Raw genomic sequence first — 27,984 nt, 5'->3', positions numbered from 1 at the left:
CATGGGAATGGTATTAATGAAGCTGCAAATTTCATTCCGTTACTCTTCATGCTTTCCACTCATCCCTATTTTATGTCTTGATCATTCCGCAACCCGGCTCATCTTTTTTGCGTTCCGCGTCCATGGGGATTTTCAGGCACCTTGAGGTATGAAACTGCAGCAATGGGTGTCTTGCATTTTGAAACGCGTTCCTGAACTTTTTTTTTTTTTTTTTTTTTTTTTTTGGTGGCGGGTTGTGTACAGCCCAATTGGGATAAACATCTTGAGAAGTCAGCTCCATAAGTCCAGGGTTGTGCACTTAGGAAGAAGACTCAGGGCCACGATAACATGGATATCAGAGAAATACAGGTCAAAATAGGGCAAATGCAGGTGCTGTTCATAGTATCTTTCATCAAGCCATTTCACCACGTCCACTTCAATGAGTGTCGTTTTACCAATTTCCATCGTCGACTTCAAATCCATGTTTTGCCCTCCCCTCAAGTCTCAATTGCTGGATCCTTGAATTTGGTCCGAGGCATTGAATGAGAGTCGAGGAAGAATTTAAAAAAAGGGGGGCCGAGGTGCGAGTGCCATTAGCGGACTCAGTCATTTCCGAAATGGGCTGGGAGAGAGCGGGGGGGGGGGGGGGGGGGGAGGGAGGGTACGTTGCTTCGTCTAGTTATAAGCAATGCCTAACGGCTGCATACACCCCCTCGATACTTTGTTCGTTTCATTCCCTTCTCTGAACTCTTTCTCTTTCTCCCCCTCTCCCTCTATCGTCCTCACGCATCCTCGCCTTCATTCTTCCGATCAAGTCTGAAGCAACATCGCATCATCCATCGCCGTCGGGTTACTCAGATCTATCTCTTGATGCTACAGAATCCCGGATGAACGACTGCGCCAGTACCGACTCAATACGACCCACAGAAACACGACCGCAGATGGATGTTCAAGGGCCCGCCACGGGACCTCCACTCGGCAATGGATATGTACAACAGGCCCTCCTGCTACACAGGAGGAACAGCAGCTTTGCTGCTAGCAGCAGTAACAGGAACAGCGTCAGCAGCGTGAATACGTTTGGACACGGTAGCGAGGTACTACACCTGCTTGCGCCAGCCTCATCGTTCTCAGCCTCGTCGTCCTCAGCCTCGTTGTCCTCAGCCTCGACCTCGGTTTTATGCTCGACATCGTTGAAGGTCAAACGGCCGGAATCGCCATCGATCAGCATCAACAGCGTAAGTTTGGACGATGTGCAGGACAGCAACAACAGCTTCCAGTCGGACCTGAACAATGTCCCCACTGAACCACACCCTCATCGAAAGCATGACTCCACCGCCTCTGTCCGCAACTCCACCCTGCGATCTCCCTCGCCAGCTCTGCCAACGTTAGTCTGCCAGGACACTAGAAGGTCATATTCAAGGGCTGGTTCTTCCGCTGGGATGTATCCACAACCGTCAAGAGATTCAAGGTGCACGACCCCAAATGCCAGGGCAGGAACCATGGGAAGTAAAGTCGACGACGAAGGCCACTCCTGGGAATCGCGACATAGCCCTGCGGTTCTGGAACGCGAAATCCAAGCACTGAAGCACCAGATCCATCAGGCAACCATGATCCTGTCACACGTTGTCCAGACCATGTCTGTGCCCACTCCTGCAGCACTACTAGGCGCCTTGAAGGACTCGGTACCACAACAATTCAGTGTCAGCGCCAGCGCCAGCACTAACACCGGCACTAGCGCCAGCAGGAGACAATCACATCTGGGACAGAAGCAACACCCAAGTGGCTGCAGATGTGCGCTTCTACAGCCCAGTCAGGACGGTAAACTCAGGGCTGGCCGAGAGGCGGCCTTCTTGGTGGCGTGCTATTGCCCAGACCCTTGGGAATTCCAAGATCGCGTCCTGAGGCAGATCGAGCTCATGCAGGAGGAGATCCATACCTTTCAACAAGAAGCACTGGAGATCGAGAGAAGGACCACGATGCGGATGAGGCAGGAAATGCTGGAGTGGGAATGGGCGCATGATAGGGAGTGGACCGAGTCGAATGATCGTTCTGAGGTGCGTTCCTGATGAATGGCGCGTATGGGGGATGACAACTAAAGCGTTGAAGACGAGGCAAATTTAGTGAAGAGGAAGTCAAGGGAGGAGTTGCTGAGCGAGTGTAAGGAGACGGATGGGAGTTGGTGCACGGAAAGGGAGAGCAGCATTGGAGGTCGATATATACGGGATATAGCCCAGGGCAGGACCCAAAGCAATGCCTACATAGACGGCATGAGCCTGACTGAAAGAGTTATTAATGGGGGGCGGGCAGGATAATGTGACTCAAGAATCCGCAGCGAGTAGGTTTCGAAGGTGAGCGAGTAGTCTGCTAGTGCTGTTAACAACAATTCTAGGAAGGTCGAGTAGAACGACCGATTTAGTTCTTTGATTCTGCAATAAAATAGCTTTCCTGTATCTTGCACTCGTCAGTGCTTAATCCTTCACCGCATTACCATGGCAGCGTGGCGCCCTAGGTACGTTGAGGATGTGTGTTGTAGGCTTGATAGGGGACCCGGCAGAGTGCGTGTAAGAAGAGAGTTGCATGCTCTCTTCAGCACAGCAACACATATGATTGCCATATGCCATTTTCTCGAATATAATAAAGGAAAGTACCGGGCGATCTGCGACGTGATACCACGACATTGAGGGGTGCAACATCGCCACCTAAAAAAATATGAAGTCTCGGAAAAGTCTTCAAAATGACTTTGAGAACGGTTCAGTCCACTGTAGGGATGGTTTGGTACGCCATGAAATCAAGCCAGACCCTTTCAATTATCTAGCATCCGCCTAGGATCATCCTCCCACATTATCGGCTTGGTGTTGGTGAATGTGGTCAATGCCGTATCCTCGGGAGCATTGAGTTTTGTGTCGAGAGATGTCGCTAGTTCAAAATCAATGAAGGCGCGGGATGGATTGCAGATACCAACATGGCGAGCTGAAAAGACAGATGTACTGGCCTGACCGAGTCATTCCCAACGCTCTAGTCCTCGGAACGACGATTAAGAAAACCTCCCTTAAACGTGTTCCTGAAATTGGGCTTAGCAGCATGTGAAAGACCACAACGAATAAATTGCTATATCCATGCAAGCCCTTGCAGGATTTTCCTAGTCACCGGAAAAAAATAATGGACCTTTTGAAAAGGGAAGTTGATTAAGGGCTTTACACTCAGAACACGCCCATTCTTCAATTGCAAACAATATGTTCTGTGTGTAAAACCCTTAATCAACTTCCAGTGATATGGTTCCATCACGAGCAAAACGTATCTGAATCCCGTACCCTTACTTCCTAATTTTTAGAGCGCTTTGAATATAAACGTGTCTGGACCCAGTCCATACAATGCCCTGAATGCATAGAGGGCAGTAGAAGGTGAGAGGTCAAGGCCCTAGATAAAGGCACGGTCTATCTATTAGAAGCTACAGTTAATGGAAACATTTCATATTACCAAAGAGATGAACAACCTTTTGTTCGTCAACATGGGTTCTTGATGCAGACAGGGGCGACGTCGCCACGGGCTTAATAACCTGAGACTTGGTTTGCTATTGCAAGTTCAGAGGTAACTACGACCAAAGAAGATTACATTGTGGCACATGAAATTATACACACTACTACAAATAGGAGATGCCCATCTTAAACCGGACGAAACTACGTTTCCAGTTGTCAGAGTGAACGAAGCCCTGACCTTTATTGTCGATCTACACGAAGGAGTGCATACAATCTGGGGGGGGGGGGGGACGACGAAGGAAGAAAAGGAGTAGTGTGCAAAATGAGTTTCTTGTATTATTTGTCATTTCTGATGCGATCCCCGTGCAGTAAAACTGACATCCATATAATTTTCTCCGATGTACGACCAAGCGCGTTCAAGCCTCAGTATCCCATTTCCCGAATGATCCACGCGGAACGACAACTCCTGGGCGCAGTACTTCAGTGAGCGTATTGCCTACAGAGCAGCGATACAAAAATTCATATCAGTTTATTTTTTATTTTTTTCCTAAAATCTCCCCTTTTGGATTGCTGCACCAAGACTTACTTGCATCCTAGCTAAATAAATATGCCGATGATTTATTAGATGTAAACCAAAGGAAAAAGTCCGACCAAGTGAACGGATACTCCTCACAGCATCGCCAGCGTGCTGTAAAACAAGATATCCTTGGCCATCAACACGTCTGGCACGCGCTTCGCCTTTTTCTCCAAATTAAAACCCCTCAGCTCCTCACTCCGGTGCAGTGTGTGCGATATCCGTTCCGGGGATACAAAGTCGAGTCCGACCAAGATCGAGTCCTGGATGTAGTGTGCCTGTCGGGGACATCCTGCCGGGATCATGACAGCGTCTCCATACCTTTGTATAACACGGTACGCTCGAACGCCCTTCTCCTCGAACAGTTGGCGTTGCTGCGAGGGCGTCATATGAAATCGCTGGTCCGAAAAACCGTCCCACAGGTTGCAGCCAAGCCTTGAGGCATAGGTCCTATGGAGGAACTCTCGTACGAGATGTCGGTCTTCCACTCGGAAGATGTCCCAGATTACAGCTGATGTAGAGGCGCTGGCGTCGATATCTGGATTAAATGGTGTGCTGGTTAATGCTTGCACAAAAGTATATGTCATACAATTTCTCACTGTTCTATCACCTTCATCGTCGACCTTAGGCCGCTGGTGTGGATCGTGTGTATAGACACAGAGATAGAGCGAGTCCGATATCTCGCATGACATAGGGATCGACTTGCAACCCTGAAGGTCCATCCCGAGACCCTGGCATGCATATAACTTCGGGCTTAAGTCCAAGCCAACCTGATCCACTGGAAAATATCTCGCCAGGTTAAAGGCTCCGTGTGGTCGCGTGTATTCAGGCAGAGGTAGGGCCCGCAGGAGATCATGAAAGAGCTCTTTCAGCACGTCCTGAAAGGGTTCAAGCGGCCAACCCTACAATCAATAGTTCATAGAAACGAACAGTGAGTACTCTATTCATCCGACAGTTTCAAAGCACGACCAAAGGCAATGTCCTGGCTACTTACGCTCATTTTCCAGGCAGTTTCAGCGCCCTGTCGAGTCTTGCCCGTAAAGTGTTGGTCAAGGTACTGCTGCAGGGTCATCACTTGAGCCTCACGTGTTGCAATATCTACCGCCGTCACTGTCGCTTTGCCATGAATCCTTTTGAGGTATGCCGGAGACCAGTCCCTCCTCAGCCTCTTATGTACTCCTGATAGGACGATCGCACCTCCGCGTAGCCATGCTGCCCGAAAACTGTCTATTCCAAAGCTCTCAGAATCCGCCTTCACAGGTTCGCGATGTTTGAAGCCATCGCCTTCGTACTTGTTCAATGAAGCGTTGATCGACCCATCCGCGGCCTTGTTGGGTGCGTTAAGAAGACCTTTCGGAATCTGCTCCACTCTCGTTTCCAGTGCGCCAAGGCTCTGTCTCAAGGTTGAGAGATGAAATCGGCCGCACGGGATAAACTGCTTTGCCTCATGCATCCGCTTATAGGTGCAATGGGTTGTCACAAGGAAGGATTCGTAACAATCCATGCACATATCCTGACCGCAGATGCAGCACATCCAGTGGCCACTGGCCATCGACGTCTTGCAAACGTCGCAGAATTGTCGATCCGTCAAAGGTCTTCGGAAGTAATGCCTTTCACTCCCGCTTTCGCTCTCGTTATCCCTATCCCCCGAAATTCCCAACGCATGGTCGATCTCGCTTTTCAACAGATGTTTGGCAAGGGTATGCGTATACGCCAGTATGTACGACGATGTCGGAAAGAAGAGTCCACGCTTGTTAAACTGGAACTCTGTGTCTGGATCCGGATCCGAATAAAAATCTGGACCATGTCGATAGTTGTACTTGTCAAAAGAATGGACATCTTGTTGCGATCTGATATAAAAAAGTCGAAAGTTCACAAATGCGCACGCTCGCCTGTTGGTGCAGGCATTGCATTGCTCGAGTTGTGGCTGATTCTCCGCGTAGTGCTCGCACCTGTTTGACTGCAGGGCTCGGTTTTCGGAAGGTATCTTGGTCCTGACGACTGCCCTCCTCTGTATCCGCTTAGCCGTTGTGGTAATTATGGAGTGTTCCTTGTCGAGCACTTTTGTAGTTTTTTTAGGACTATCAGATTGTGCTATGGATCGTCGCTTGATCGATAGATGGTCCGTGGCCAGTGGTTTATCAATGTTGTTAAGGCTCTGAGGCTGTGAGCTATATGATGCCCGCTCCCACATCCAGGACTTCGCTATGGCTGCTGTAATCCCTATGGCTGCCGCGATGAACTCGTAATCCTCATCCTCTAACTGGTCGATCTGGTGTTCGTATGCCTTGTAGGCCTCCTCGAGGATGATCTGATGCCGCTCAATTGACGGTTCCTCTGGATCCAGATAAGCATACCGATACTGTCCAGTTCGCACGTCATGTCGGACAATATTATCTGCCCATATAGCGCCCTCTTCACTTATAGATGATGATGGTAGCGCCTGCATCGAGGAGCGCTCGCTGAATACAGAGTCATGGCCGTAGAGGCTACTGGACATAAATAGTGCCGGTACCAGAGTCGCAAGGCCGTCCATGACGAGCGGAGGTGGTAATTTCTTGGGAGCTGGGTCATTGAGGTCGTTTAAAGATATGTCCGAGAAACTACCATCAGATATGTCCCATGGATCGCTCCCTTGTTCGACCTGCGCCTGCTCGGGCAACAATTGCTCTGTAGGTAGTGCTTCATCCTCTGACTCGATAGCGATCTGTTGGGTTTCTGCCACTAATGGAGCAGCTGAATGAAAGCAAAGCATATCAGAGCCTCACTTTGCACCCCAGTCTTCTCGATAGACGGCATGTACAATAAAAACGCGGAAGGGAAGATGTATATACCTGCGTGCGTCTGCTTCTTTGTTGGGAGCCAAGGGGGGATCTCGATGACAATGTTTGATTTCCGTTTGGGCCGCCCAGTTCCCGTACTGCTGCAGTTCGCCATGTTAAAGGCAACAGTGTCAGCAGGCCTGAAAGGACATGAGCTGGCCGACTCTTTCATCGCTTTGTGTGATGAATCTCCAGGCGGCGCAACGACGAACAGATGAATGAGGAAACGACGCGAACACCAAATTTAGTTTCAACTTTATTGCATTCCAATAGACATGTAAAAATCCAGTGGCCCGCCTCGGGGCATGCTAGGCTGGTAGTCAGAGATATGCAAAAGATGCACGGGGCTGTGTCCTGCTTGAGATGGCTCTCAGGATGAGCATGGCGAAGGACGGAGCCCTGGCTCCCTGGCTGCTGCGTGCGGTAGTTGCTGCACCTAATCAGCAGCCTATGGCAATAAGGAACACACAGAGTCTTACCTTTCGGCTATAGACAAAGTCTGCCTTGACAACGGGTTTGTCCGACCGAGGAGTGAAAAAAAAGACCGGCTGTCTAAGTCACTGGAGGCGTTGATGGAGGATAAAGAGGCTTTCAGTCTGTATTCTGATGCAGCTTCGGTGTCCAGTTGCCAGCAGCTATCCGGCGCAAATGGCATCAGCCAAGGGAACCGCTCCTCGCCGTCTTTCGTCTCGATACATCCTCTCAATTTTACGTAGGAGGGCCATACAGCATAGCTTTGCTTGAAATGCTCACGCTAACGAACAGTGTCCGATCGGCTAAAGGTATCAAAACAAACATTAACAATCGTCTAGGGGACAAAAAAGGAAGAGAAGAAACGTACAAGTTCGCAAAGGACGTGTTAATACTTTTGGAGCCGTAGATTATGCCAATCGCTGTGACAGCTGTGTGCTCGCATCCGAGCAGGTTGAGCCATGAAGAAGTGAGATCAAGGGTCTCGACTAAGGATCCTTGTTGCATGCTATCACCCTTGATGCTGAAAGTAGTGGCCTGCGTGGTGGGCTTGGAAACATCAATGTAAGGTCTTAACGGCGGCATTCTGAGGCTCAATGGGTGGTCAATGGTGCAAAGAAGGTGGGCGCGAGATGCTGTGGACCGTGGTGATTTCGCTCCGAAGAGGGTAGACGGGTAATGCCCGTCCAAGACTCGTGTCTCACTCAACAAATGCGAGCATGTTTGCACGGGTATTGAATTTCCGGAATAATAGGAAAAGATCCCAGGGTATCAACTATGCAACCTCAGCAGCTATAACAAGGAAAAAAGGAGTTGAGTGTAAGCCGATGCAGATAGTAAGGGTGGAGAGAGAGAGAAAGTCGGTGGATGGAATCCATGCCCTTTTTATCAGTGTTGACAGCCAGGCTGATGTGGAAATAGCGTTCTTGGGGCAATAGAGTCGTGGCACGGCATGGAGTGTATGGCGCATGCTTGCATGCACCCGTTTGTATACCAGTCAATTGTCTGGTAGTCTCACCTCCTTGACGCGTCTTCGTCTTTTTATGCGTGTTTAGGTGGTTGGTGGGAAACATAGCGCTAATGCACTCGCATGGCGTCACTTTTCCTGCGCCTGATAATGCCCATGGACTTTTTGACCTTGGCCCTGACTAAAATAAATGCGGGACCGCATGGACGAAATGGATGCTCTATTGGGGAGGATAGAAACCTTCCTGATAAGAATGGGCCCCGTTGCACCCAAACAGTTGTGTAGCTGTCCAGTTGTGCAGTTGTGCAGTGCAGCTGTGAGTTCAAATCGCAAACCCACTGGATCTATTGGTCGAGAGCATGGACCTATCAGTCGATGGATGGGTTAGCAACCAGTTTGCAACTCAAAATGAAACCATTGCTCAGGACTAAAGAAAAAAAAAAAAAGGACGCCAGGTGGGACAATCCCCCCTCCTCCCCCGTGCTGCTCGATGATGCCTTTAATCCAGACGCTTCGGATGGTCAGGTACGACCTTACGAGCGCATGCACGGGTCATTGCTGATAGTTGAGAGCATTCACAACACTGGCCCATTGGCCCATTGATTCGTTGACCCATTGACCCTCTGAGCCAGGAGGATGGAGAAGGCTAAGAAAGATACGTGTAGTGGGGAAAGAGGGCAAGTCAATGAAGGGGACGAGTGAGAGTGAGCAGCGAGGAAGAAAGGATTAGGAAAAGGGGACGAAGTACGGACTGCCACTTACGACCTCAGTCAATTGCTCACATCTCTTTGGAGGCCAGGCAGACCTAGCCTTCATCATCTTCATCTTCCACCGGGGAGAGATTTCTTCTACTTCCCCTTTCTTTCTCGTTCTTTTCCCCTTCCCCCTCCTCGTCCTGCACATCCGTCCCAGCTCCTTTATTATTGCATCTTCTTGCCTTGAACGTCTCATCATCTCACGCAGATCTGTCTGGGCTTTTTTGTTGTTGTTGTCATTGTTGTTATTGCTGTTGTTGTTTTTCTCCCACTCTCTTCTCTCTCCTCACCCACACCTGCCCCTTCCTTTTCTCCCCTGCTCCCATCGTCTGGTAACACCAAGCAAGCGCAAACCCAAGGTCTTCATCTCACTCCTCCAGGAACCCCAGGAGCCCCAGGAATACAAGTCACCGCCATGAGCTCAGAAAAGCACCAGGGTTCACTCCCGACGATACACCACCAGAACGGTCGTGGCCGACGTAAGTTCCTATCCAATGATTTCTTCATCATGATTTACCTTATTGGTTTCACTCCGCACCCCCACTCTTTGTAGCGTTGGTTGGACTGTGGATCAACTCGACCGACCGACCGACCGACCGACCAAGTCAACAGCAGGGATAAAAGGGAAAAAAAGCTGCTCTGGAAATCAGTCTTCCCAAAGAAAGACATCAGCATCAATGTACCGCTCAGTCTGCTAGTGATTGTTGGACCGGTAATGATGTGGTACACTTACCAGGGATGGTTTCTCATTGTCTGTTGAGACGAAACGGCAGTGCAAGGGCGAGCAATTGAGCCTGAAAAAGGGCCGATACCGATTCCCTGTCCTATGAATGCATGTGTGGATGCATACGGAGCATGCGCAGTGTGTTGCACAGAACCGGGATCCAGTCTCCGATCGACTCGGTTTACAGAATATATCAACTGACCCATCTATCTCTTTTTGTATGAAAAATAATAATAAAAAAATAGATGAAGGTTCGACATTTATGGGTGTCTCCATGAAGCATCTCTCATTAGTCGTGCTTCTGCTCCAGAACAGTACCCTGGTCCTGATGATGCGCTATTCTCGAGTGAACGTCGATCCCGATCTGCCCATGTATCTTGCCTCAACAGCCGTCTTCTTTGCAGAGATCATCAAGCTGCTTGCGTGTGTGGCCGTTCTGGCATACAAGACAAAATCGATCCCCAGGACCATATACATTCTTCGCAAGGACATCGTGGAGCAACCTCAAGAGATCCTTAAGATGCTGGTGCCCTCGGGACTGTATGCGCTGCAGAACAACCTGCTCTATGTTGCTCTTTCGAATCTTGAGGCGGCGACCTTCCAGGTCACATACCAGATGAAAATTCTCTCAACTGCTGTGTTCTCAGTCGCAATGCTGAACCGGAGGCTGACTCGTCAAAAATGGTTTGCTTTGTGTCTACTCATGGTCGGAGTCACCCTGGTGCAATTGCAGAACGTGGGCACGGCCAAATCCACGGTGGAGGTCGAAACCAAGGATGAACTGGTGTCAGAGGACGAGGTACTGGATGCGGCTGTGAGCGAGAACGTGGCCGAGGCAACAAACCAACTTAACGGAGGAGCCGAGGAGGAATCGGGCCCTATTCAGAACCCTTTTATCGGACTGTTGGCTGTGCTGACTTCATGCGTGTCATCCGGATTTGCAGGCTGCTACTTTGAAAAGATTCTTAAGGGAGCTGAGGCCGACATGTGGGTCAGGAACATCCAATTGGGCATCTCTGGAGCGCTTTTCAGCTTCTTGGCCATGTTCTACGACCGTCAAAAGATTTACGAGGGCGGATTTCTTCAGGGCTACACTCTCATGACGTGGCTGGTGGTCGCCAACCAGGCGTTGGGAGGACTTTTGGTTGCTATCGTCGTCAAGTACGCAGACAACATCCTCAAGGGCTTTGCCACGTCGCTGTCAATCATCATCTCTGGAATCATCTCTGTCTACTTTTTCGATTTCGAGCCTTCGATCCAGTTCCAAATTGGAACGTTGATCGTCATCCTGTCAACGTATATCTACGGCCGACCCGACTCGCCCATCCCTGCATTCATTCGTCCAACCAAAAAGTAAGTTCGTGCTCCACTTGGGGAAATTCGCGCACCCCTTTTAATCCTTCGCAGTGTTTTTTTTTTGTTGCCCACTTTTACGAACCATCTTGTGTACCTTTTTCGTACTGCTTTTCTCGCTCTAGGAGGCAAAGCATTCCGCCGCCAACCAAATACCAGACGTAGATGGAAGCATCCAGTTGATTGACCTGTCTTTTTTCTCTTTCCTCGTTTTTCGTTTGTTTCCTCTGTCTCTTGCGCCCATTTCTTGCCACTTCAGTGGAGTGAATGAGTATCCAGGCGGGGAAGTAGAGGGAGGCGAGGAAGAGTCAAGGCGATTACTGGCGGAGAAGGAAAGGAGCAGTAGTTACAGAGCACGGGGATTATCTGCAGACGATCCGGAGAAACACAAACCATGGAGAATGCGTTCAGTGGTCGTGGACGTGGACGAGAAGGACTTGCTCAACATTTGATGAGCGTTTTGCTCCCCAATGCCATGGTTATATTTTCGCCATCATCATGGTATGTATTACTGCTGTTCTTTTCCATGATCTTCATTAGTAGTTCATCCAAGGGTCGATCTACAATTTGCCTTGGCCTCCTCATCCACTTCTTTTACCCTTTGATACTCCTCACCAACAAACACCATAGACGAACTTTCTGTGTATGCTCCCATCTCTTTTCTATTTCTTTTTCTTTTCCTCTTCGTCTCCCTGTACAGATAATATTCTTTCTTCTCTATCGTCTTTTTTATTTTATTTTTATTATCTCTCTTGCTATTATTACTCGTAATCTCTTTTCTTTTCCGTTGGTGTTATTTCAGCATGCGTGAAGAATCAAAATAAAAAATCGTAAGAAATGAACCAGCAATCTCGATGGAGGCCACATTGTTCTGTATGATGCGTAGTAAAGTGAATGATCTACACAGCAAAAGCACTAGTAGGGGTGTTGGAGATGCTTGTCATCTGACCGTTCCTATCAAGGCTCGCATGTGCTCTTCACAGGTAGAAGCATGTGTGTGTGTTTTCAGTTCTCCGAGTGAAGGCGCGTTGGAGGGAGTATCAGTACACGTTCTCGGGAAATGGCTCACAAACATGCGGTGCATGCTCTCGAGGGGAAGAGTGGCACCACACGCAATCACTCACGCAAACATAAACACAGACAGAGGATATGGTTAGTCTGCATATGTTTTATGTGGATGGCAGCTGTGTTTCAGGGAAGAGTACATGTACATGCGGTAGGGTTTCTATAACCGCGATGCGCGTGGGAGGAGAGACTTCTTTATACGTGCACACGAAGATAAATTACTCGGATCCGTTTTTATAGTAAAGACTAGTAGGTCCCGTGTACGTGCAGCTACGATATAGACTACATACGCTGCATAGGCCGTCTGCTGGCACTGTGTAGTCTAGTGCAGCATGTCCTATCGTATCCCATCCCATTGAAGGTGTACTCTGCTCCCTGATCTGAGTTAGAATAAAGTATCCAGTAGCAGTGGCCCTGCCTCTCCTGTAAAATAAAATGGTCGTGCCTGATTTTTGATTTGTATTTTGTATTAGACTAGCTGTATTATTGGTATTGTTTACTGTGTCCCCGCCCTGCCCTGTCCTGTCCTGGCTTTATTTTTTTTTCTTCTTCGCCCCCATCTTTCCGGCCGACCCCATCCCTCTTCTTTTCTCTTCTTCTCATCTCATCTCATTCCTCTCCTTCTCTCTCTCTCTTCCTCCCTTTCTCCCTCATCCCCTCTCCCCCCATCCCTCATCCCCCATCCGCCGTCTGCCATGGCCACTCCCAGTATGTGTCTGTCTTTATCTCTGCTGTGCTCTCTTCCCTGTCGACCACTTTGGTTTTGTGGTCGTGGCGCTGGATTACATCCGATATCAATATCGGCATCGATCTGATAACTAACTGTCTATGTTACGCCTGTTTATCCCTCCCCCTCTTTTTTTTATGTGACATAGGCGTCAGGACCTTCACTCGGGCTGAAATTATCAATGCCAATGCTCTGAGCGAGAGCAAGGACGATGCCGAGGCACCCTTCCTCATGATCATCGACAACAAAGTCTATGATGTCCGTGAATTCGTGCCCGACCATCCCGGCGGAAGCGTCATCCTCACCCACGTCGGCAAGGACGGCACTGGTAAGCAACTGAGCAAAAAAAATCAAAATCGAGGATGCACACAAGCAACCTCGTTTGAAGATATGAACAAGGACTCGGCCTTTTTTATTTCCAGGAACCAACCCGGAGACATATGGAAATCCGAGGGGCTTACATTCCTTTGGACCAGAACCCTTATCATCTCATGCCTCGGTTTGGCCACGTTTTTTATGTTTATTTGTTTGTTTATTTGTTTCTGTTCAATTGGTTCCCTATCAATTGGAGACAGACATCCCAACCGTATGGTGTGATGTGCCCATTTTTTTCATTCGAGCTAGTCCCGACCCCCAAAAACGTACATGAGTTAAAAACGCATCGGGACAGACACTCACACGCTAGTTCAGAAAAGTACACGAGCATATGAAGATCACGGGCTTATTGTCCTTCCCACTGTATTCTCGAAGGAGGGTCAATACCAAGGAATATATCAGTTACTTATGCATTCTATCCCACATTGTTGCTCTTAGATGTATTCGAGACCTTCCATCCCGAGGCTGCGTGGGAGACCCTCGCCAACTTTTACGTCGGAGACATTGCCGATTCGGATCGCGCAATCAAGAACGACGATTTCGCTGCTGAAGTCCGCAAGCTGCGTACGTTGTTCCAGGAAATGGGCTACTACGACTCCTCAAAGGCGTACTATGCCTTCAAGGTCTCGTTTAACCTCTCCCTCTGGGCTCTGTCGACGTTCATTGTGGCCAAATGGGGCCAGACCTCGACCCTTGCCAATGTGATCTCGGCCTCGATCCTCGGCGTCTTCTGGCAGCAGTGCGGATGGTTGGCCCATGACTTCCTGCACCACCAGGTTTTCCAGGATCGCTTCTGGGGAGATTTGTTTGGCGCCTTCTTGGGAGGCGTCTGCCAGGGATTCTCTTCATCGTGGTGGAAGGACAAGCACAACACTCACCACGCCGCGCCTAACGTTCACGGCGAGGACCCCGATATCGATACGCACCCTCTTTTGACCTGGAGTGAACACGCCTTGGAGATGTTCACGGATGTGCCAGATGAGGAACTCGCCCGCATGTGGAGCCGCTTCATGGTTCTGAACCAGAGCTGGTTTTACTTCCCCATTCTTTCCTTCGCCCGTCTCTCCTGGTGCCTCCAGTCGATCATGTTTGTTCTGCCCAACGGCCAAGCCCACAAGCCCTCCGGCGCCCGTGTCCCGATCTCATTGGTCGAACAGTTGTCTTTGGCGATGCACTGGACCTGGTACCTTGCGACGATGTTCTTATTCATTAAGGATCCCGTCAAGATTGTGATCTATTTCTTGGTCTCACAGGCAGTGTGTGGTAACTTGCTGGCCTTGGTCTTCTCGCTCAATCACAACGGTATGCCTGTGATCTCGAAAGAGGAGGCTGTGAGCATGGATTTCTTCACGAAACAGATTATTACTGGCCGTGATGTCCATCCCGGTTTGTTCGCGAACTGGTTCACGGGCGGACTGAACTACCAGATCGAACATCACTTGTTCCCATCGATGCCTCGCCACAGCTTCTCAAAGATCCAGCCCGCGGTCGAGTCCCTGTGCAAGAAGTACGGTGTTAGATACCACACCACGGGCATGATCGATGGAACTATGGAGGTCTTTTCTCGTTTGAACGATGTCTCCAAGGCCGCTTCCAAGATGGGCAAATCGAAATAAGCGAACAACAAATATCTGCATTGACTGCCATTTTCTCCTTTGAGCAGTATTTATGTTTCTTGTAGCCGTTCTTTTCTATTTCCACAAGGATGCATCGTTTTAATATATTCTTGGCGATTACGACCAAGTACATCATCTCATACCATCCACACTCTCAACACCATTCGATACCAAAAAGACTTCATTAAAAAGAATTATGCAATATACTTTCATATCTATCCTTGCTAATGTCCATTGTTGTTTGAATCTTTATAACAAATATATTGGAACAAGAACTGCAATGCACATATGCGACATGTCCATGTTTGAACTGTGCCAGATCTGAGCTTTATTTCTGTTGTTATGCTGCTGCTTGTTGCTGCAGCGCTGTCTGTGTCTGGACCAACTCCATCCTCTTCTTCTCCGTCTTTTCCTGCAAATCCTTCAGCTGCTTCTCAACGCGCTCACTATGAAAAGCAATAAAGACAAGAAGAAAAAAAAATACCCCCCCTCCGATACATGTTAAGAATGCCCTTTAAGATTCTTTCGGTCCATTGTTATCATGATCAGACGGGTACTTACATTTCGGCGTTGATAAAGTCGATACGTTTGTCAACGTTGGTGACAGCCTCAACCTTGTCCTGCTTAGTGAGGACGGGCCCGATGAGTTTGTAGATGTTGGCGTCATCCTTCAGCAACTTGAATTCATCCTGGACTAGTTTGTTTTCCTGAAGCTGAGAGTCCAGTCGCTGCCTTGATTCGACCGCCTTCGCGTAGTCTGCATGTAGGTGAACAAGTGGGAGGAATGGGGATCGATAGGTGTTAAAATCAGTAGCAATTGAACTGAGCTTTCAGTGGCGACTATCCGGTCCGGAGGTACTGCGCGCTTTGAAGCTGCACCAGGATGATGTTGAAGGTGGAGGGTAGGAGGCACGTCCAGGACGAAAATAGAGACATCGCGTGCGCCTGCTGAAGGAACCTTTCAGATGCCAAGTTTTCCCTGTTGGGTTCGCTGTACCTTTCTGAAGAGTCTGGTAGGCATTCGAGTCGGCCTCGAGCTTTCGTTGCAATTCTGCTGTTGCTGACATGGTGGCTCTTTCCTGGTTGTCCTGAAGGAGTTCGAGGTTATGGTTGATGGAGAACGGGGGATGATCTCTTTGGGGTTGAACTCTGAGAAGCAGTCGTCAGGTGATACATAGGTCCTTCTATTGGTGGCTGGTATGTTGTTTGTGCTTGACTTTTTTTTTATGTGCTGCGACTAGAGGACTGGAGCAGCATCAACTGTCGTTGTTTCCCTTTAGTCTCTGTTCACTTCTTGACCCTACTCTTCATCAACATCTCAACAACACATATAATATAATACACCTCACCATGGATAACGAGTCTCGAGAAATCGTCCGTCTCTGGAGAGTCTACAGGACTGTGCATCAGCTTTGCAACCACAGAGTAAGGACCCCACCAACCTATCTCCTTGAGCCTCAAGCTTGTTCGTCTGAACTAGGATGGTCTTTTTTTTTAGTGGCACCCCACTCGACATACCAGCATGGAACTGAAAGGATCAACTTTGACCTCCGCGCGTGCAGAACTATTTATCACAGGAGGAGCGTTCTCTCGCTGTATCGACAAGCAATTGACACCTTTTCTGTGTTTCTGTGTATTCTTTTTTTATGGTATCCTTCGATAGGGATATCTTATCTCTCAAGCCGAGTTGGACCAGGACCTCGAGGGTTTCAGAGCCTCGTTCGCCAGCCATGGAAAGGTTGAGTAAGTCCGCAGGAAGGCCCCGTGCACGGATGTTGCTCAAACAAGGAACGCCAGAATAGATCTATGGGGCTGGGACATCATGGAGGAAATACTGGAACCCAATTGAACACTGGAGGCGACATCGCAACACCAAAAACTGACTATATTGCGCTATCCGAGCCCACTCATTTGTGTTTTGGGGACTGGAGAACATCATGGATCATAGATCACGAATCATTTTCATTAACTTTTTTTGTTTCTCCTTCCGTCTTTGTTTGTCTTTGGTAGTCGTAATGCGATGATGTTCATGGTTCAGAAGAAGGACGATCCCGCAGATCAGATGCTGGTCTTCTTCCCCGATGAGGCCTCAGTCGGTATCAAGACCATCAAGAAGTATGTGATCTACGACATCAACAAAATCCAATTTGGACAAGCCCGAACTGAATGAACTGGATATTTATTCCACCCACTTATCTTAACTATCTTTTTTTTTTCGCGACTTTATAGGTACTGTGAGTTGATGGTGGCGAAGGGAGTGGGACGCGGAATTGTGGTGTACCAGGACAAGATCACGCCCTCGGCTGCGAAGGTGATCAGCGAAGTGAGCCACAGCTACCACCTCGAATCCTTCCAGGAGGCAGACTTGCTCGTCAACATCACAGAACACACATTGGTCCCACAACATATTGTTCTCACGCCCGAGGAGAAGGAGACTCTCTTGAAGCGATAGTAAGTCGACATTTTTTATTTATTTTTTTTTGGCATCGCTGGAACAAGAATGCGAAAAAAGAAAAACAAAACAGACCATTGGGATTGTGATATTGACTCCAGTATGAAAACGTTACATTTCATGATGCGTTATATAGCCGTCTGAAAGAGACTCAATTGCCTCGCATTCAACCTTCAGATCCGATTGCAAGGTACTACGGATTGGCGCGTGGGCAGGTCGTGAAGATTATGAGGCCGTCCGAGACGAGTGGTCGTTATGTCAGTTACCGTCTGTGCTACTAAATGCAGAATCGCACGCATGGACAGCACAGGAAACCAAGGTGGACAAATGAGTGACTCTCTTGTTCGGAACAAAGGATACAATTATTTGCAGGGAAGCAAAGACCAGGGGCAAAGGCATCAATAAAGAAAATAATAAAAAATAAAAATAAAACTACAGAAATCTGCGCTTCGCTGTTTGCTTTTGAAGTAGTGGAAGCTGCAGAGAATCAAAATTGTGCTGTGGATAGTTAGATGCGCTCGGTTTTTTGGTGCAATCCGGACCTTTGTTGCAACAATTTGGTTTGCCATGCTGCACGCTTGGACCTCTCTCCTACGCGCCGCCAAAGAAGAGCGATACAATTCCGTTGCTCCACACACATTGTCAAACCAAGGTCCATACCACTGGCATACTTTTTTTTTTTTTGTCAGATACTTAGACATCATTCATTGTTACAAGGGTTTTTTGTCATTAGCACAGAGTTTTTGGTTTAATGGTCAATAATAATAACATACTTTGAGGGAAATAATAGTATAGACAAGACAAAAAATAAATAAAGGAGTAAGGGGATGGGGAAGGGTAGGTGGGGGGCTAAAGGTAAGAGGGGAAGGTATATTGGCCACGAGATGGTGATCAAAAAAGAAGCCAAGAAGGATAATAAATGGTATCATGGAAAGTGTGAGGGTGTCTGTATACGTATTTTTTTTTGTTTTTCTTTTTCTTTTTTTTTTTTTTTTGGCTTTTGAAGAGGAAGAAGATGGGCAAAGTTGATAGCAAAAAGAAAGCACAAAACGAAACAAGATACTGAAAGAACTCAAGAGACCGCAAAAAAAATAAAATAAAATAAACTTGTAGCGTCCGTTTGATGTGTTATTTGGAGAGTTCATGAAAGAAAGAATGAGTGCCCAAGAAAAAAAAGAGAGATTAAGTAGTGGGCGACAACGAGTCCTGACGCCAGGGTTCCGTTCAGGATTTCGGTTCTAGTTCAAGCTCCCAGGTCATGCAAAGTCAACAGATCAAGGTTGCCCTTGCTACCCAAAAATCATCTCCTTGGTTTCCCGGATGGTTGTCATTACGAAAAAGAAAAACATGAATATTAAATAACAGTGCGGTCATCCCGCGCCTGTTGGTTCGTTCACACTGGTTGCGCCCCTCCGTTTCCTGAACTCCTTTCATTCCTCCCAAACATGAACCCGTCCATCCATTGCAAGTCTGTGAAATTACGCTGAGGTCCTTTCTGTTGCGGTTCCTGTCAAACAAGTCCTTCCGTTATCTTTGATTCCGTCTGTGTTGTGCTGGGTAGGCCCTTCTTAGACGAGCACAAGTTCCAGTGTCCATGTCCGTCTGGCCCACAGGCGGATGGGCAGCTTATGCTCTTCCTGATCCAATTCAACCTCGACACCATCCCACCAGCATTTTCTCTATTTTCATACAACAACAACAACAGCAGCAGCAGAGGAAAGAATAGAAAGAAAGGAAGTTAGGAACAAACGAAAGAAGGCTCTCGGGTATGTTTTTCATCTTTTCTCTGCGGCGTGAGTGGAACCACAGTGCATCTTGTGTGTCCTGTGCTCCCTCTCTTAAAGCCCATGTTTTTCATTTTTTGTTCTGCAATATATATTCCTGCCAAATTCAATGCTTGCTTATGACATTAAATAGTAATTGGCCGTTTAATGCGCTCGCTTGCTGCTCTTATGGTTGAACAAGTTGTTGATATTTTTTGATTGTCCTCAGCTCTGTTCAGTCCATAGAATTTTTAAACCATGGCGGAATAGCGGAGGCGGGGGGGTGTACGGAGAGGGGGGTTGAAGCGCGAAAATGAAAAGAAGCGCGCATAATAATGCAGAAGAGGGTGGAGCAATGATGCATAGTTTTGGTGTTGTGTATCGCCTTTGAAGGAGCTGGGCCATTGTCATTGCCATCGCTACGGGTTAGAGTCCATGGTTCATGACCGGGACATTCCTCATTATCGTCCGTGTTAGGATAAACACCGATTGTTATTGTTGAAGAGCGCTGATAATATCGAGTGTGCTGTTCTTTTGCTGGAGTCAAGTCCAATGTAACCGTCCGCTTCCAGTGGCTGGCTGGTTTCTTCATCCAGTCTCGTTTAAATAGGTGCACGTTGGAGAGGCATCAGAATAGCAAATAGAAATTGAACGTACCGCTGGTTTTCTCCAGAAGAGCAACAGCTTTTGAGCGGTTGCCATCTGGTTGCCACTTCCTGTGGTCTTGAGCATGACGAGCGCGATACTGACAATCGAGGTCTTCTTGGGCTCGATATCACGATAACCCCACTCATCGTCCCGCGAGAAGCCCGAGACGCAGAGCATGTCGATCAGATGCTGCTCCGCAACATTGTTCTCCTTGTTGATATTGCGCTGGAGTGCCGTGAAGATCTTTCGCTGCTCCAGCAGATGAGTCCCACATAGTGTCTTGACATTGACCTTGCTTGGATCTGCAGAGACCGGTCCCGTTGCAGGCATGTCCTCCTTGGCAGGGAAACCGGACTTTGGTGGAATAACCGCAAAGTAGTCGAGTTCCTCTCGTAGGACAATGATCGCCTGCTTATTCAGGAGCGGGTTCTGGGAAGAGAGGTTGTGTGGGATGGTTGGATTGGCAAGTCGTTGGGCCTCCCCGGCCATCTGGGCCTCGTGATAAAAGTCGAGGACGTAGTCCATGCAGGCTGGGTCAAAGTCGACATAGATGATCTGGTCATCCAAGGAGAGTGACTCGTCCGAGTTGTTGTCGTCGTCGTCATAGGAGTCAGAGTGGCCGCGTCCGAGGATGAGACCGTTAGGGAACATGACGATGAGGATGCTCTCTGGTAGGCTGACGAGGACCTCCCTGTCAATCTCAAACCTGGTCCCACGAAGGTCAAGCAACAGCTTCGAGGGGAACCCTCCCTGGCCGGGCGAGGGCGGTGCAGAGGAATACTGCGACTGCGAGACCTGGGTGATGGGCGACTCTGAGACCTGAGTGATGGGTGAGTTGGACATGGCCATGATGATGATGTCGGTTCAATCTGTTGAGGAGAGTCGATGGAGGGAGGCGGAATGGGAGTGGAGGTATGAGAGAAGGAGGGAGATGATGGCGGTAGGTTAGGTGCGAGGGCAGGAAGGAGGGTGGGGACAGGCAGTGGCAGGCAGTGGCAGAGGGACGGAGCAGAGCAGAAGAAGCAGAGCAGAGGTAAAGAGCAGAGCAGAGCAGAAGCCGAGGCAAAGGCAGAGGCAGAGGCAGAGGCGGGGCTGAGGATTAGAGTGTTGCCAGTTGGGCCAACTGGTTGCTGGTATGGCAGAAAGAGAAAAAGATAGGCGAGATATGCAGACGATATGGACGAAAGGGTATGTGTGCGGTAAGAGAGGATGGGAAGGAGAAGGGAGGAGGGAAAAGAGAGTGTGGGATGCGACAAGGTTGAGGAGGAGGAACGCCGAGGGCAGAAAGAATGAATGAAAAAGAGAGGGAAGCAGAATGAGAAGAACACTCGATGCAAAAGAGATCAATCACACACAATGCGAGCGAGAAAGAAAAGAGAGGGAGGAAAACAAGAACAAGGAGGGAGGCCCTTTAAAGGAGGTGGAGGTGGAGGTGGAGGCAGAGGTGAAGGTGTAGGTGCAGGTGCAGGTGCAGGTAGAATGAGGAAAGCCAAAGAGCAATTGGGTGCAGAGTGTCTTCTGCGGTGGGCAAAGTACATGCACTCCAAGTGAAGTTTACGGGGAAAATGAGACAGATACCGCATTCGTACTTTATTCGTTTCGGTTCATCTTTTCAGGGACCACCAGGCTGAACCAAGCTGTTTGGTCATCTCGATATATTTATTCACGCGTGTAGTGCCTTGGCCAGCTGTCGCGCTTGAATAAGAAGCCTCGTGGATTGACAAGACGATGATGATTATGAAGTCAACAAAGCGCAGCCATCATCATGAACTATAAAAAGAAAGCTGAGGAGGTAGGTAAAAGAATTGGATCCTGGCGTTGAATATGAAGAGAACAACGGAGAATGGAGCCGCATTTTGGTTAGCAACAATGGGTATAGTCCATCTTTCACTATCCCCCCACACACACCCTTATAGCGGCAAGTAACAGCATTTTTTTTGTCTCTCGAGTCGATTGACCCTGCGAATTTATCAGACCTAATTAGCAATGATCTACTACAGTCGTCCTTTCCACCAATGTAGAGCCGATCCATAATCGCCAGTTGACAGGTCACATTCCCCGGGCCTGCTCCTAGGGCCTGTGGAACAATTGCCACACCTCATCAGTGTGTTAAAAGCTGAAACTTCTCGTTACAAAAATGATATCGTCCCATCCCCTCCATGGTTGTCAATCGTCTCCTCCCCCTGCAGGCAGTCCAGCAGCGTCCGATCCGCTGCGTCTGGGTCGAGCACGGGGCCAGGGCAGCTCCCGTTTGAATGGTCGGCAAGTAGCACGCAACACGGACAGTGGTCGTCGTCGCAAATGTATTCATATCCATCGCTCCAGTCCCTCTCGGTCCCTTGTATGGAGTTCGTTTCATCTTGGCTGTGATTCCCCATTCTCGCTCACGAGCAATGGTGGCCTTACATATACAAAGTTTTTTATTTTTGTTTTTCGAACTTACATATACAGAGGTTAACTAGCCTAAAATAGAAATAACATATTACGATTAAATAATGGAAATATATAGAGTAAGAAATCAAGAGTTTCAACAACCCTTTAGTGAGGTTCATATGCTCGTTTAGCTTAGTCGGTAGAGCGTCGTGCTAATAACGCGAAGGCCGCAGGTTCGATCCCTGCAATGAGCATTCTTTTGTCCCAGTATTCTCTTTTTTCCTTCTTTGAGGATCATTCATTGCCTTTCAGCATAGCTTTATTTATTTATTTTTCGAGTAACAGAGTAACAATAGAGTAGATGTACAGAAGGTGTCGGCACTTTCTTTTTTTTTAGTTTTTCAGACAAAGTTTGAAAGGATCTGCCGCCACCTGGGCTTAGGCTTCTCTCCCATCAATGGATCCTTCAGTACTGGTATCCATCGCCCCGTGTCTAGGTCCGCCATGGCTGGGTTAATAATCTTCGTCTTCTTAATCAGCTTCCATCCAAAGTATAGAGTAATCGCCTGGAACCACGGAAACCACGCTCCCAAAACCCCCTGCGCCCACCTATTCCTCTTCGCTATATAATCCGGATCTTCTGGGCCTGTGAAGGCATCGACCGAGGGCTTACTATCGATCGACAGATAGAAATTCGCGACCACACAACAGACCGCAACCACCATTGCTAAATAGTGTCCATAAGGGTACCCCCAAGACCGGTACGGGAGCTCCTCCGGTGTGTGACCCTGAGCCTTCCAGCACTGACGGAATCGGAAATGGAGGAACAGGATACTGGTCCAGATCAGGAAGATGATTGATCCGATAATCGAGACCAGCCAGTCAAAGACCACAGAGGCACCTGCGTAGATCATCACGAGGGCAATGCACGAGAACAAGGTCGTGATGCCTACGGCCACATAGGGCACTCCACGCCTGTTGGTCTTGCCAACCCATTTGGGTGCCCATCCGTTATTGGCGAGCGAAAGCAACATCCTTGTCGCGACATAAAAATCCGAGTTCGAGGCTGAGACGATCGAGGTGAAGATCACGGCGTTCATATAATCAGCCCCACCCTTCATCCCCGCCTGGACGAACACGATCGTAAACGGCGCGTTCACCACAGTTCCATCCGGGTTGAGTAGACGCTCGTCATTATTGGGGACGATGCAAGAGAGAAAGAAGATCGAGAGGATGTAGAAGAAGGCGATCCGGACCAAGACTGTGTTGACAGCTTTGGGGACATGTTTGTGGGGGTTGCGGGATTCTGCGGCGGTAACTCCGGAGAGTTCAGTGCCTCCGTAGGCGAAACCGACGGAGACGAGAACGGAGAGGAAGGCCTTGAAGCCGCCCTTGAAGGGTGCACCGGAGATGTGCCAGTTGTCGACTCCATACCGTGTGCCGCCGACTGCACCGGCGTCGACGAGGATGCCCGTGATGATGAAGACGATAATGGTGACCACCTTCAGGATACTGAACCAGTACTCTGCCTCTCCGTACATTTTCTGTAAAAAAAGAAAAAATCGACGTGAGATTTGAGTTTATGCACAAACAACAAAAAAAAAAAATAGCACAGCAATATATTTCATCATATTCAATTGATGCAAACATTCTTACCACACCAAGCATGTTAATGATGACGAGGGCAACGATAATGATCACTGGGACAACCCAAGTCGGGAAGGATGACCCCTCGCCCAGCCAGAACGACACCACCAGGGAGGACGCCGACAGCTCCGCCGGGATCGTCAGGGCCCAGTTTGTGAAATAAACCCATGTCATCTGGAAGGCGAAGGCTTCGTCAAAGACGCGTGCTCCCCAGATCGTAAAGGCTCCGGGCAAGGGTAGCAGAGTTGCGATCTCTCCAATAGCCTGGCATACGAACACTAGCCAGACACCAATCGTCATATATGCGAGAACTACATTAAACGATCAAATAGATAATTAAATTGTAAGCGTCCGTGTCGACAGCCCAATGCACTGTCTGTTAAAAAATAAAACAAGGATAATACTCACGAGCACCAAGAGGTCCGGCTGTAGCGATGGTCTTTCCAGAGGTCAAGAAGAGACCCGTTCCAATTGTTCCCGAGATTGCAATCATAACCATATGCCGCTGCTTCAAGTCGCGCTTCAGTCCACCGGGTTCATTTACATTATCCATCTGCTCCACTGGCATGTCAACCTTTTCCATATCATCACCTTTTGCCGTGTCAGTTTGGTTGTAGCTGTGATGGCAGTGGTCTGTTGGTGGCACAAAGTCGGTATGAGGGTCTGGGGAAGACGAGACGGGCGGTGAGTAGGCTGTGGATGGGCTGCTGTTGTAATGATATCCTGTGCTGATTTCTGGGGCGGTGTGGTAGGACTCGGTGTGGTCAAAACGACCCTCCTTTGGCGGTTCCATGGCTGAGTCCCCCGAGAGAGAGAAAGAGAGAGAGCGAGAGAGGGCTGCTTTGTGCTAGTGTGAATTTGACCCTCTTAGATTTGTGTATGTGTCGAAGTGGGGTTTATAGGACCAAAGACGTAAAAAAGAAATACTAGGGGTGGGTGGGCGGGGACCGCCCCTTATATATGTATATGATGATGTCTTTCATGCTGGCAGAGAAAGGAAGAAGATGGGCGTAATAGACACAAGAGCTGCAGTGGATTGTCGACCCAAGGCTCTAGTCCCTGATCAGAAGAGGATATTTGCACCGAGTTGGGCTAAAGGGCATCTCACTAACCCTAGGAAATAATACGCTTTTACACACGCACACAAAAAAAAAAAGAGCAGGCTCAACTTGTAGAAGGGATAAGTGGGTGGGGCAGACACCCCTGGAGAGAATAGAGGGTAGGAGAAAGATAGGGATATGACTGCCGACCTTAGGCTGCCTATCCCAAGACGAATAGAGACAGAGAAATAGAGTAGTGGGTAGCTAACCCAACTTTGTCCGTCGACATCGACATCATCGCATCCATCCTCGCAGCCAAAAACAAGAAACTTCTAACCTCAAGTGCTCCGCATACACCTCATATGACATGTTCACGGTATTGTCACAGAGCAAAGAGGGGGCATCATCATCATCACCATCATCATCGTGACAAAGGAGAAAGAAAGGAAAGGGGCCAGGTTTGGCGGTCGCTGGACTCATTCCCAATCCCACTCCACAGCAACAAGCACACATACAAAGAACGCACCTGCCTTTCCGAGGACAAAGTCGCGCAATGCAACGAAGCCTCGATCTCCTCTAGTAAACTCCCCACCCTCTTCTTTCTACATACATTTCGTGGCAATATACAGCATCAAAAAAAGTAGCCATAAAAGCAATCGGGATCACCATGATGGAAACTTGCAGTGTACATGGGTTAGAATCTCAACAGCAGCTGGTGAATAGGGTGCCATACCCTCAAAAGGAATAGATGCAGGTAGAACAGAAGGGTCTGCTCCAGAAATGGAGTGCCCCTGCAGTAGGCCATACCCTATATCGATGGATAAGTGGGTAGATGAGGTAGGCTAATCGGCGTAATGGGAATCCTCTCTCTTTTGTCTTCCATCACATGCAAGGCCATGGGATGGGGACCGCAGTAATGCAGAGGATATTGGACTCATTAGTCCCAATTCTGTCCTTAATGGGGGGAGAGGGGGAAGAAGGAGCACAGGATTAATGCCTTGCAGACGAAGTGCGGTTACGCGTTTGCATAACTGGCCCTCCTTCATTCCAGGAGCCACTACGATATGGGGTACAAGTCAGCACGCGCTTTAAGCACGACGAAATCAGAAAAGGGTCCGGCTCGGCTGGGCTTCAATATCATCTTCGAGTCCCCGTTCGCGCTTGCGGTCAAATCATCTGGGGTCTGAAGGACGTATGTTTCCTAAATCGGATGATAATCCCGCTGGATATTGCTGTAAATACACGCACATACATACGAGAAACTCTCTCCCCCCCTCCCTTTTTTTTAGGTTCGCGTTGCATTGTTTAGTTACAATATCGTCGTTTCAATGCTTCACAGCCTCAATGGCCCTTTCGTCGGTGGAGAAAAAGGAGTACACACTTCCATGCGCCTCCTGGTTTCCGTGCATTTGAAAGCACAGTAATAGCAGTTAAATGAGTAATATCACCAAAGGAAGAAACGAAAAAAAAAGTAAGCAAAGCCTAACGGGTTTATTTAGCGCGGTGTAAGCAAAGGATGTTCATCAAGATACCATGTCACTAAATAAAACACAGGAGATTGAAATACGCATGCAATGAGTAAACAGAAATCGAAAGAAGACAGGTCATGTCCAGCCTATAGGCCATCGAAGTCTGTCTGCCATCCCTTATTCTCGTTTTCGGTATTTATCCACGTCATAGGCGCCAGCAACCCTATCGAATCCTGGAAGTGGCGGGGGACGCGCAGAAGATCTATTTGCACAAAACGCAGAAATATATGAACGTGCTCTGTGTATAAGGTAGCATCCAGAAACACGGTCGCATGGCCACGGACGACAAGAAGTTATCAGTTTAAAGTACCTGAGATACATTGCGAGTTTCATGGAACCATGACGCAGGATCTCTGAGCACGGAGATCGGACAATATCCGTAGGACTCTTAAGTAGACTATCGATAAGGCCGCCATAATAAAAAGAAACGCGTTAGCAACTTTAAAACCGTTGTTTGAAATGCACACTGTCGCATATGACTTACCGTCGCGGGACATAGTAAGGCGCAATTCGAGCACTTCTTGGCGATCTCAACGGCTCAAGCAATGCCTCTCTTCTCAAGGACAGATGCCCCTGCTTCTGATAATCGCTTGTGTCCGGATGAGGCGTATCCTCTTTGTGAAGCTGATCGCCATCAATCGCCTCATCCTGAACAGGCTCCTTTTCATCATCTGCATCTGGAAAACCCGTTGCTGAAATAGAGGGAGGTGTCATCACGCGGCTGGGATATGAAGAGTAAGACCGAGACGTAACAAAGCGGAGACTGGGTGGTTGAAGCACACTATCGGCGATGTTCCTGTCCGGATCCGAGTGACGGTATCGAGGAATTCTTGAACCCATGGGCGTCAAAAGGCTGCGGCGATGAGAGGTGCTTACAGACGACCAGGGAATTCTGGGCGCGGATGAGCGCCAGGTGGGCGTGGTTGGGGTAGTGGCGCTGATTTCGCTTGGAGCAGGTGTCCTGAGCTAGAGTTGGTAAGCGGTGATGTTAGGGCTGGTATAAACCTTGGACATGAAACGAGGACCGCTGATCGTCTGCTCTGGTGACGTTTCGCACTCATTTTTGGAGGAAGGTAGAGGGATGTTCCTCGAGATCATACTGACTTCCTCAGCAGGGTTGACATTTGCATTGGAGGGCATTTGGTGCGCACCAAATGAATCGCTACAGGGCGGGGCTGTTATTATGTTGACTGCAAGCTCAATTTCCTTAATCTTTTCGTTCTCTGTATCATCCTCTGCATTCATGTCATAGTTATCTCCGCGTGGCGGCGTTGCTGCAGTCAGCGTGGACTCTTGGTCTCCTGATGCCGAGGAATCAGGCATAACAGCGACCTCATCCAGCTCCTCTGAATTGGCCTGCGGCTCGATTTCATCATCGGTTACCATTTCAACTATCTTAAGAGGAAATCCAAGTCTGCTTGTCACAGGCATAGGAGTTGGAGGTCGGGAGAGTCTCCTTGACATGGGGGGTATGACAGAATCTGCAAAGGTAACAGTGCGGAACTGCTTTTGCTACTTTTGCTGCTGGTGCTGAGAAGAAGCGCTGGAGTCATGTTCGGGCATGTGTTGGCCGTTCTTGTCCATAGCTGCGATATACTGAAGGGCTTTATTTGGAGACTGAAGAAAGA

General features: G+C 48.6%; 9 protein-coding genes and 1 non-coding gene across 10 annotated transcripts; 5 read left to right on the top strand and 5 right to left on the bottom strand.

The window, feature by feature from the left end:
* Positions 1 to 58: 58 nt before the first annotated feature.
* BC939DRAFT_125026 (uncharacterized protein) lies at positions 59 to 2,246 on the top strand. Its single transcript, XM_051550022.1, has 2 exons — positions 59 to 146; positions 795 to 2,246. The coding sequence occupies exons 1-2, from the start codon at positions 123 to 125 to the stop codon at positions 2,043 to 2,045; spliced, it is 1,275 nt and encodes a 424-aa protein (XP_051413440.1). The 5' UTR covers positions 59 to 122; the 3' UTR covers positions 2,046 to 2,246.
* Positions 2,247 to 4,011: 1,765 nt separating this feature from the next.
* On the bottom strand, positions 4,012 to 7,291 carry BC939DRAFT_124980 (uncharacterized protein). Its single transcript, XM_051550021.1, has 4 exons — positions 6,864 to 7,291; positions 5,024 to 6,765; positions 4,640 to 4,931; positions 4,012 to 4,567 (listed from the first exon to the last, which is right to left on the bottom strand). Exons 1-4 carry the CDS (start codon positions 7,021 to 7,023, stop codon positions 4,125 to 4,127), a joined length of 2,637 nt encoding a protein of 878 aa, XP_051413439.1. The 5' UTR covers positions 7,024 to 7,291; the 3' UTR covers positions 4,012 to 4,124.
* Positions 7,292 to 9,176: 1,885 nt separating this feature from the next.
* Positions 9,177 to 11,566, top strand: BC939DRAFT_124935 (nucleotide-sugar transporter-domain-containing protein). The gene is made up of 3 exons (XM_051550020.1): positions 9,177 to 9,523; positions 10,014 to 11,121; positions 11,247 to 11,566. Exons 1-3 carry the CDS (start codon positions 9,460 to 9,462, stop codon positions 11,284 to 11,286), a joined length of 1,212 nt encoding a protein of 403 aa, XP_051413438.1. The 5' UTR covers positions 9,177 to 9,459; the 3' UTR covers positions 11,287 to 11,566.
* Positions 11,567 to 12,700: 1,134 nt separating this feature from the next.
* BC939DRAFT_448209 (delta6 fatty acid desaturase) lies at positions 12,701 to 15,107 on the top strand. Its single transcript, XM_051555188.1, has 3 exons — positions 12,701 to 12,894; positions 13,062 to 13,241; positions 13,727 to 15,107. The coding sequence occupies exons 1-3, from the start codon at positions 12,882 to 12,884 to the stop codon at positions 14,902 to 14,904; spliced, it is 1,371 nt and encodes a 456-aa protein (XP_051413437.1). The 5' UTR covers positions 12,701 to 12,881; the 3' UTR covers positions 14,905 to 15,107.
* A 26-nt stretch (positions 15,108 to 15,133) lies between these two features.
* BC939DRAFT_448208 (Prefoldin) lies at positions 15,134 to 16,038 on the bottom strand. The gene is made up of 3 exons (XM_051555187.1): positions 15,902 to 16,038; positions 15,466 to 15,661; positions 15,134 to 15,350 (listed from the first exon to the last, which is right to left on the bottom strand). Exons 1-3 carry the CDS (start codon positions 15,969 to 15,971, stop codon positions 15,245 to 15,247), a joined length of 372 nt encoding a protein of 123 aa, XP_051413436.1. The 5' UTR covers positions 15,972 to 16,038; the 3' UTR covers positions 15,134 to 15,244.
* Positions 16,039 to 16,176: 138 nt separating this feature from the next.
* Positions 16,177 to 17,811, top strand: BC939DRAFT_448204 (RNA polymerase). The gene is made up of 5 exons (XM_051555186.1): positions 16,177 to 16,329; positions 16,568 to 16,647; positions 16,915 to 17,019; positions 17,134 to 17,355; positions 17,493 to 17,811. The coding sequence occupies exons 1-5, from the start codon at positions 16,255 to 16,257 to the stop codon at positions 17,635 to 17,637; spliced, it is 627 nt and encodes a 208-aa protein (XP_051413435.1). The 5' UTR covers positions 16,177 to 16,254; the 3' UTR covers positions 17,638 to 17,811.
* Positions 17,812 to 18,712: 901 nt separating this feature from the next.
* BC939DRAFT_124875 (uncharacterized protein) lies at positions 18,713 to 20,838 on the bottom strand. Its single transcript, XM_051550019.1, has 2 exons — positions 19,777 to 20,838; positions 18,713 to 19,035 (listed from the first exon to the last, which is right to left on the bottom strand). Exons 1-2 carry the CDS (start codon positions 20,614 to 20,616, stop codon positions 18,925 to 18,927), a joined length of 951 nt encoding a protein of 316 aa, XP_051413434.1. The 5' UTR covers positions 20,617 to 20,838; the 3' UTR covers positions 18,713 to 18,924.
* A 1,483-nt stretch (positions 20,839 to 22,321) lies between these two features.
* BC939DRAFT_t87 lies at positions 22,322 to 22,394 on the top strand. Its single transcript has one exon. It is a non-coding gene; the product is annotated as a tRNA-Ile (tRNA).
* A 147-nt stretch (positions 22,395 to 22,541) lies between these two features.
* Positions 22,542 to 24,340, bottom strand: BC939DRAFT_395954 (amino acid permease/ SLC12A domain-containing protein; the record flags this gene model as incomplete). Its single annotated transcript, XM_051552253.1, has 3 exons — positions 22,542 to 23,684; positions 23,797 to 24,098; positions 24,196 to 24,340. The coding sequence occupies 3 exons, from the start codon at positions 24,338 to 24,340 to the stop codon at positions 22,542 to 22,544; spliced, it is 1,590 nt and encodes a 529-aa protein (XP_051413433.1).
* Positions 24,341 to 26,473: 2,133 nt separating this feature from the next.
* On the bottom strand, positions 26,474 to 27,820 carry BC939DRAFT_476147 (uncharacterized protein; the record flags this gene model as incomplete). The annotated part of the gene is made up of 4 exons (XM_051558571.1): positions 26,474 to 26,558; positions 26,667 to 26,753; positions 26,841 to 27,322; positions 27,362 to 27,820. The coding sequence occupies 4 exons, from the start codon at positions 27,818 to 27,820 to the stop codon at positions 26,474 to 26,476; spliced, it is 1,113 nt and encodes a 370-aa protein (XP_051413432.1).
* Between the last annotated feature and the right edge of the window lie 164 nt (positions 27,821 to 27,984).

The sequence above is a fragment of the Gamsiella multidivaricata genome (assembly GCF_025024155.1).
Source record: "Gamsiella multidivaricata strain RSA 2152 chromosome Unknown BC939scaffold_24, whole genome shotgun sequence".
Taxonomy (NCBI): domain Eukaryota; kingdom Fungi; phylum Mortierellomycota; class Mortierellomycetes; order Mortierellales; family Mortierellaceae; genus Gamsiella; species Gamsiella multidivaricata.
This window is presented reverse-complemented; position numbering and strand designations above follow the sequence as displayed.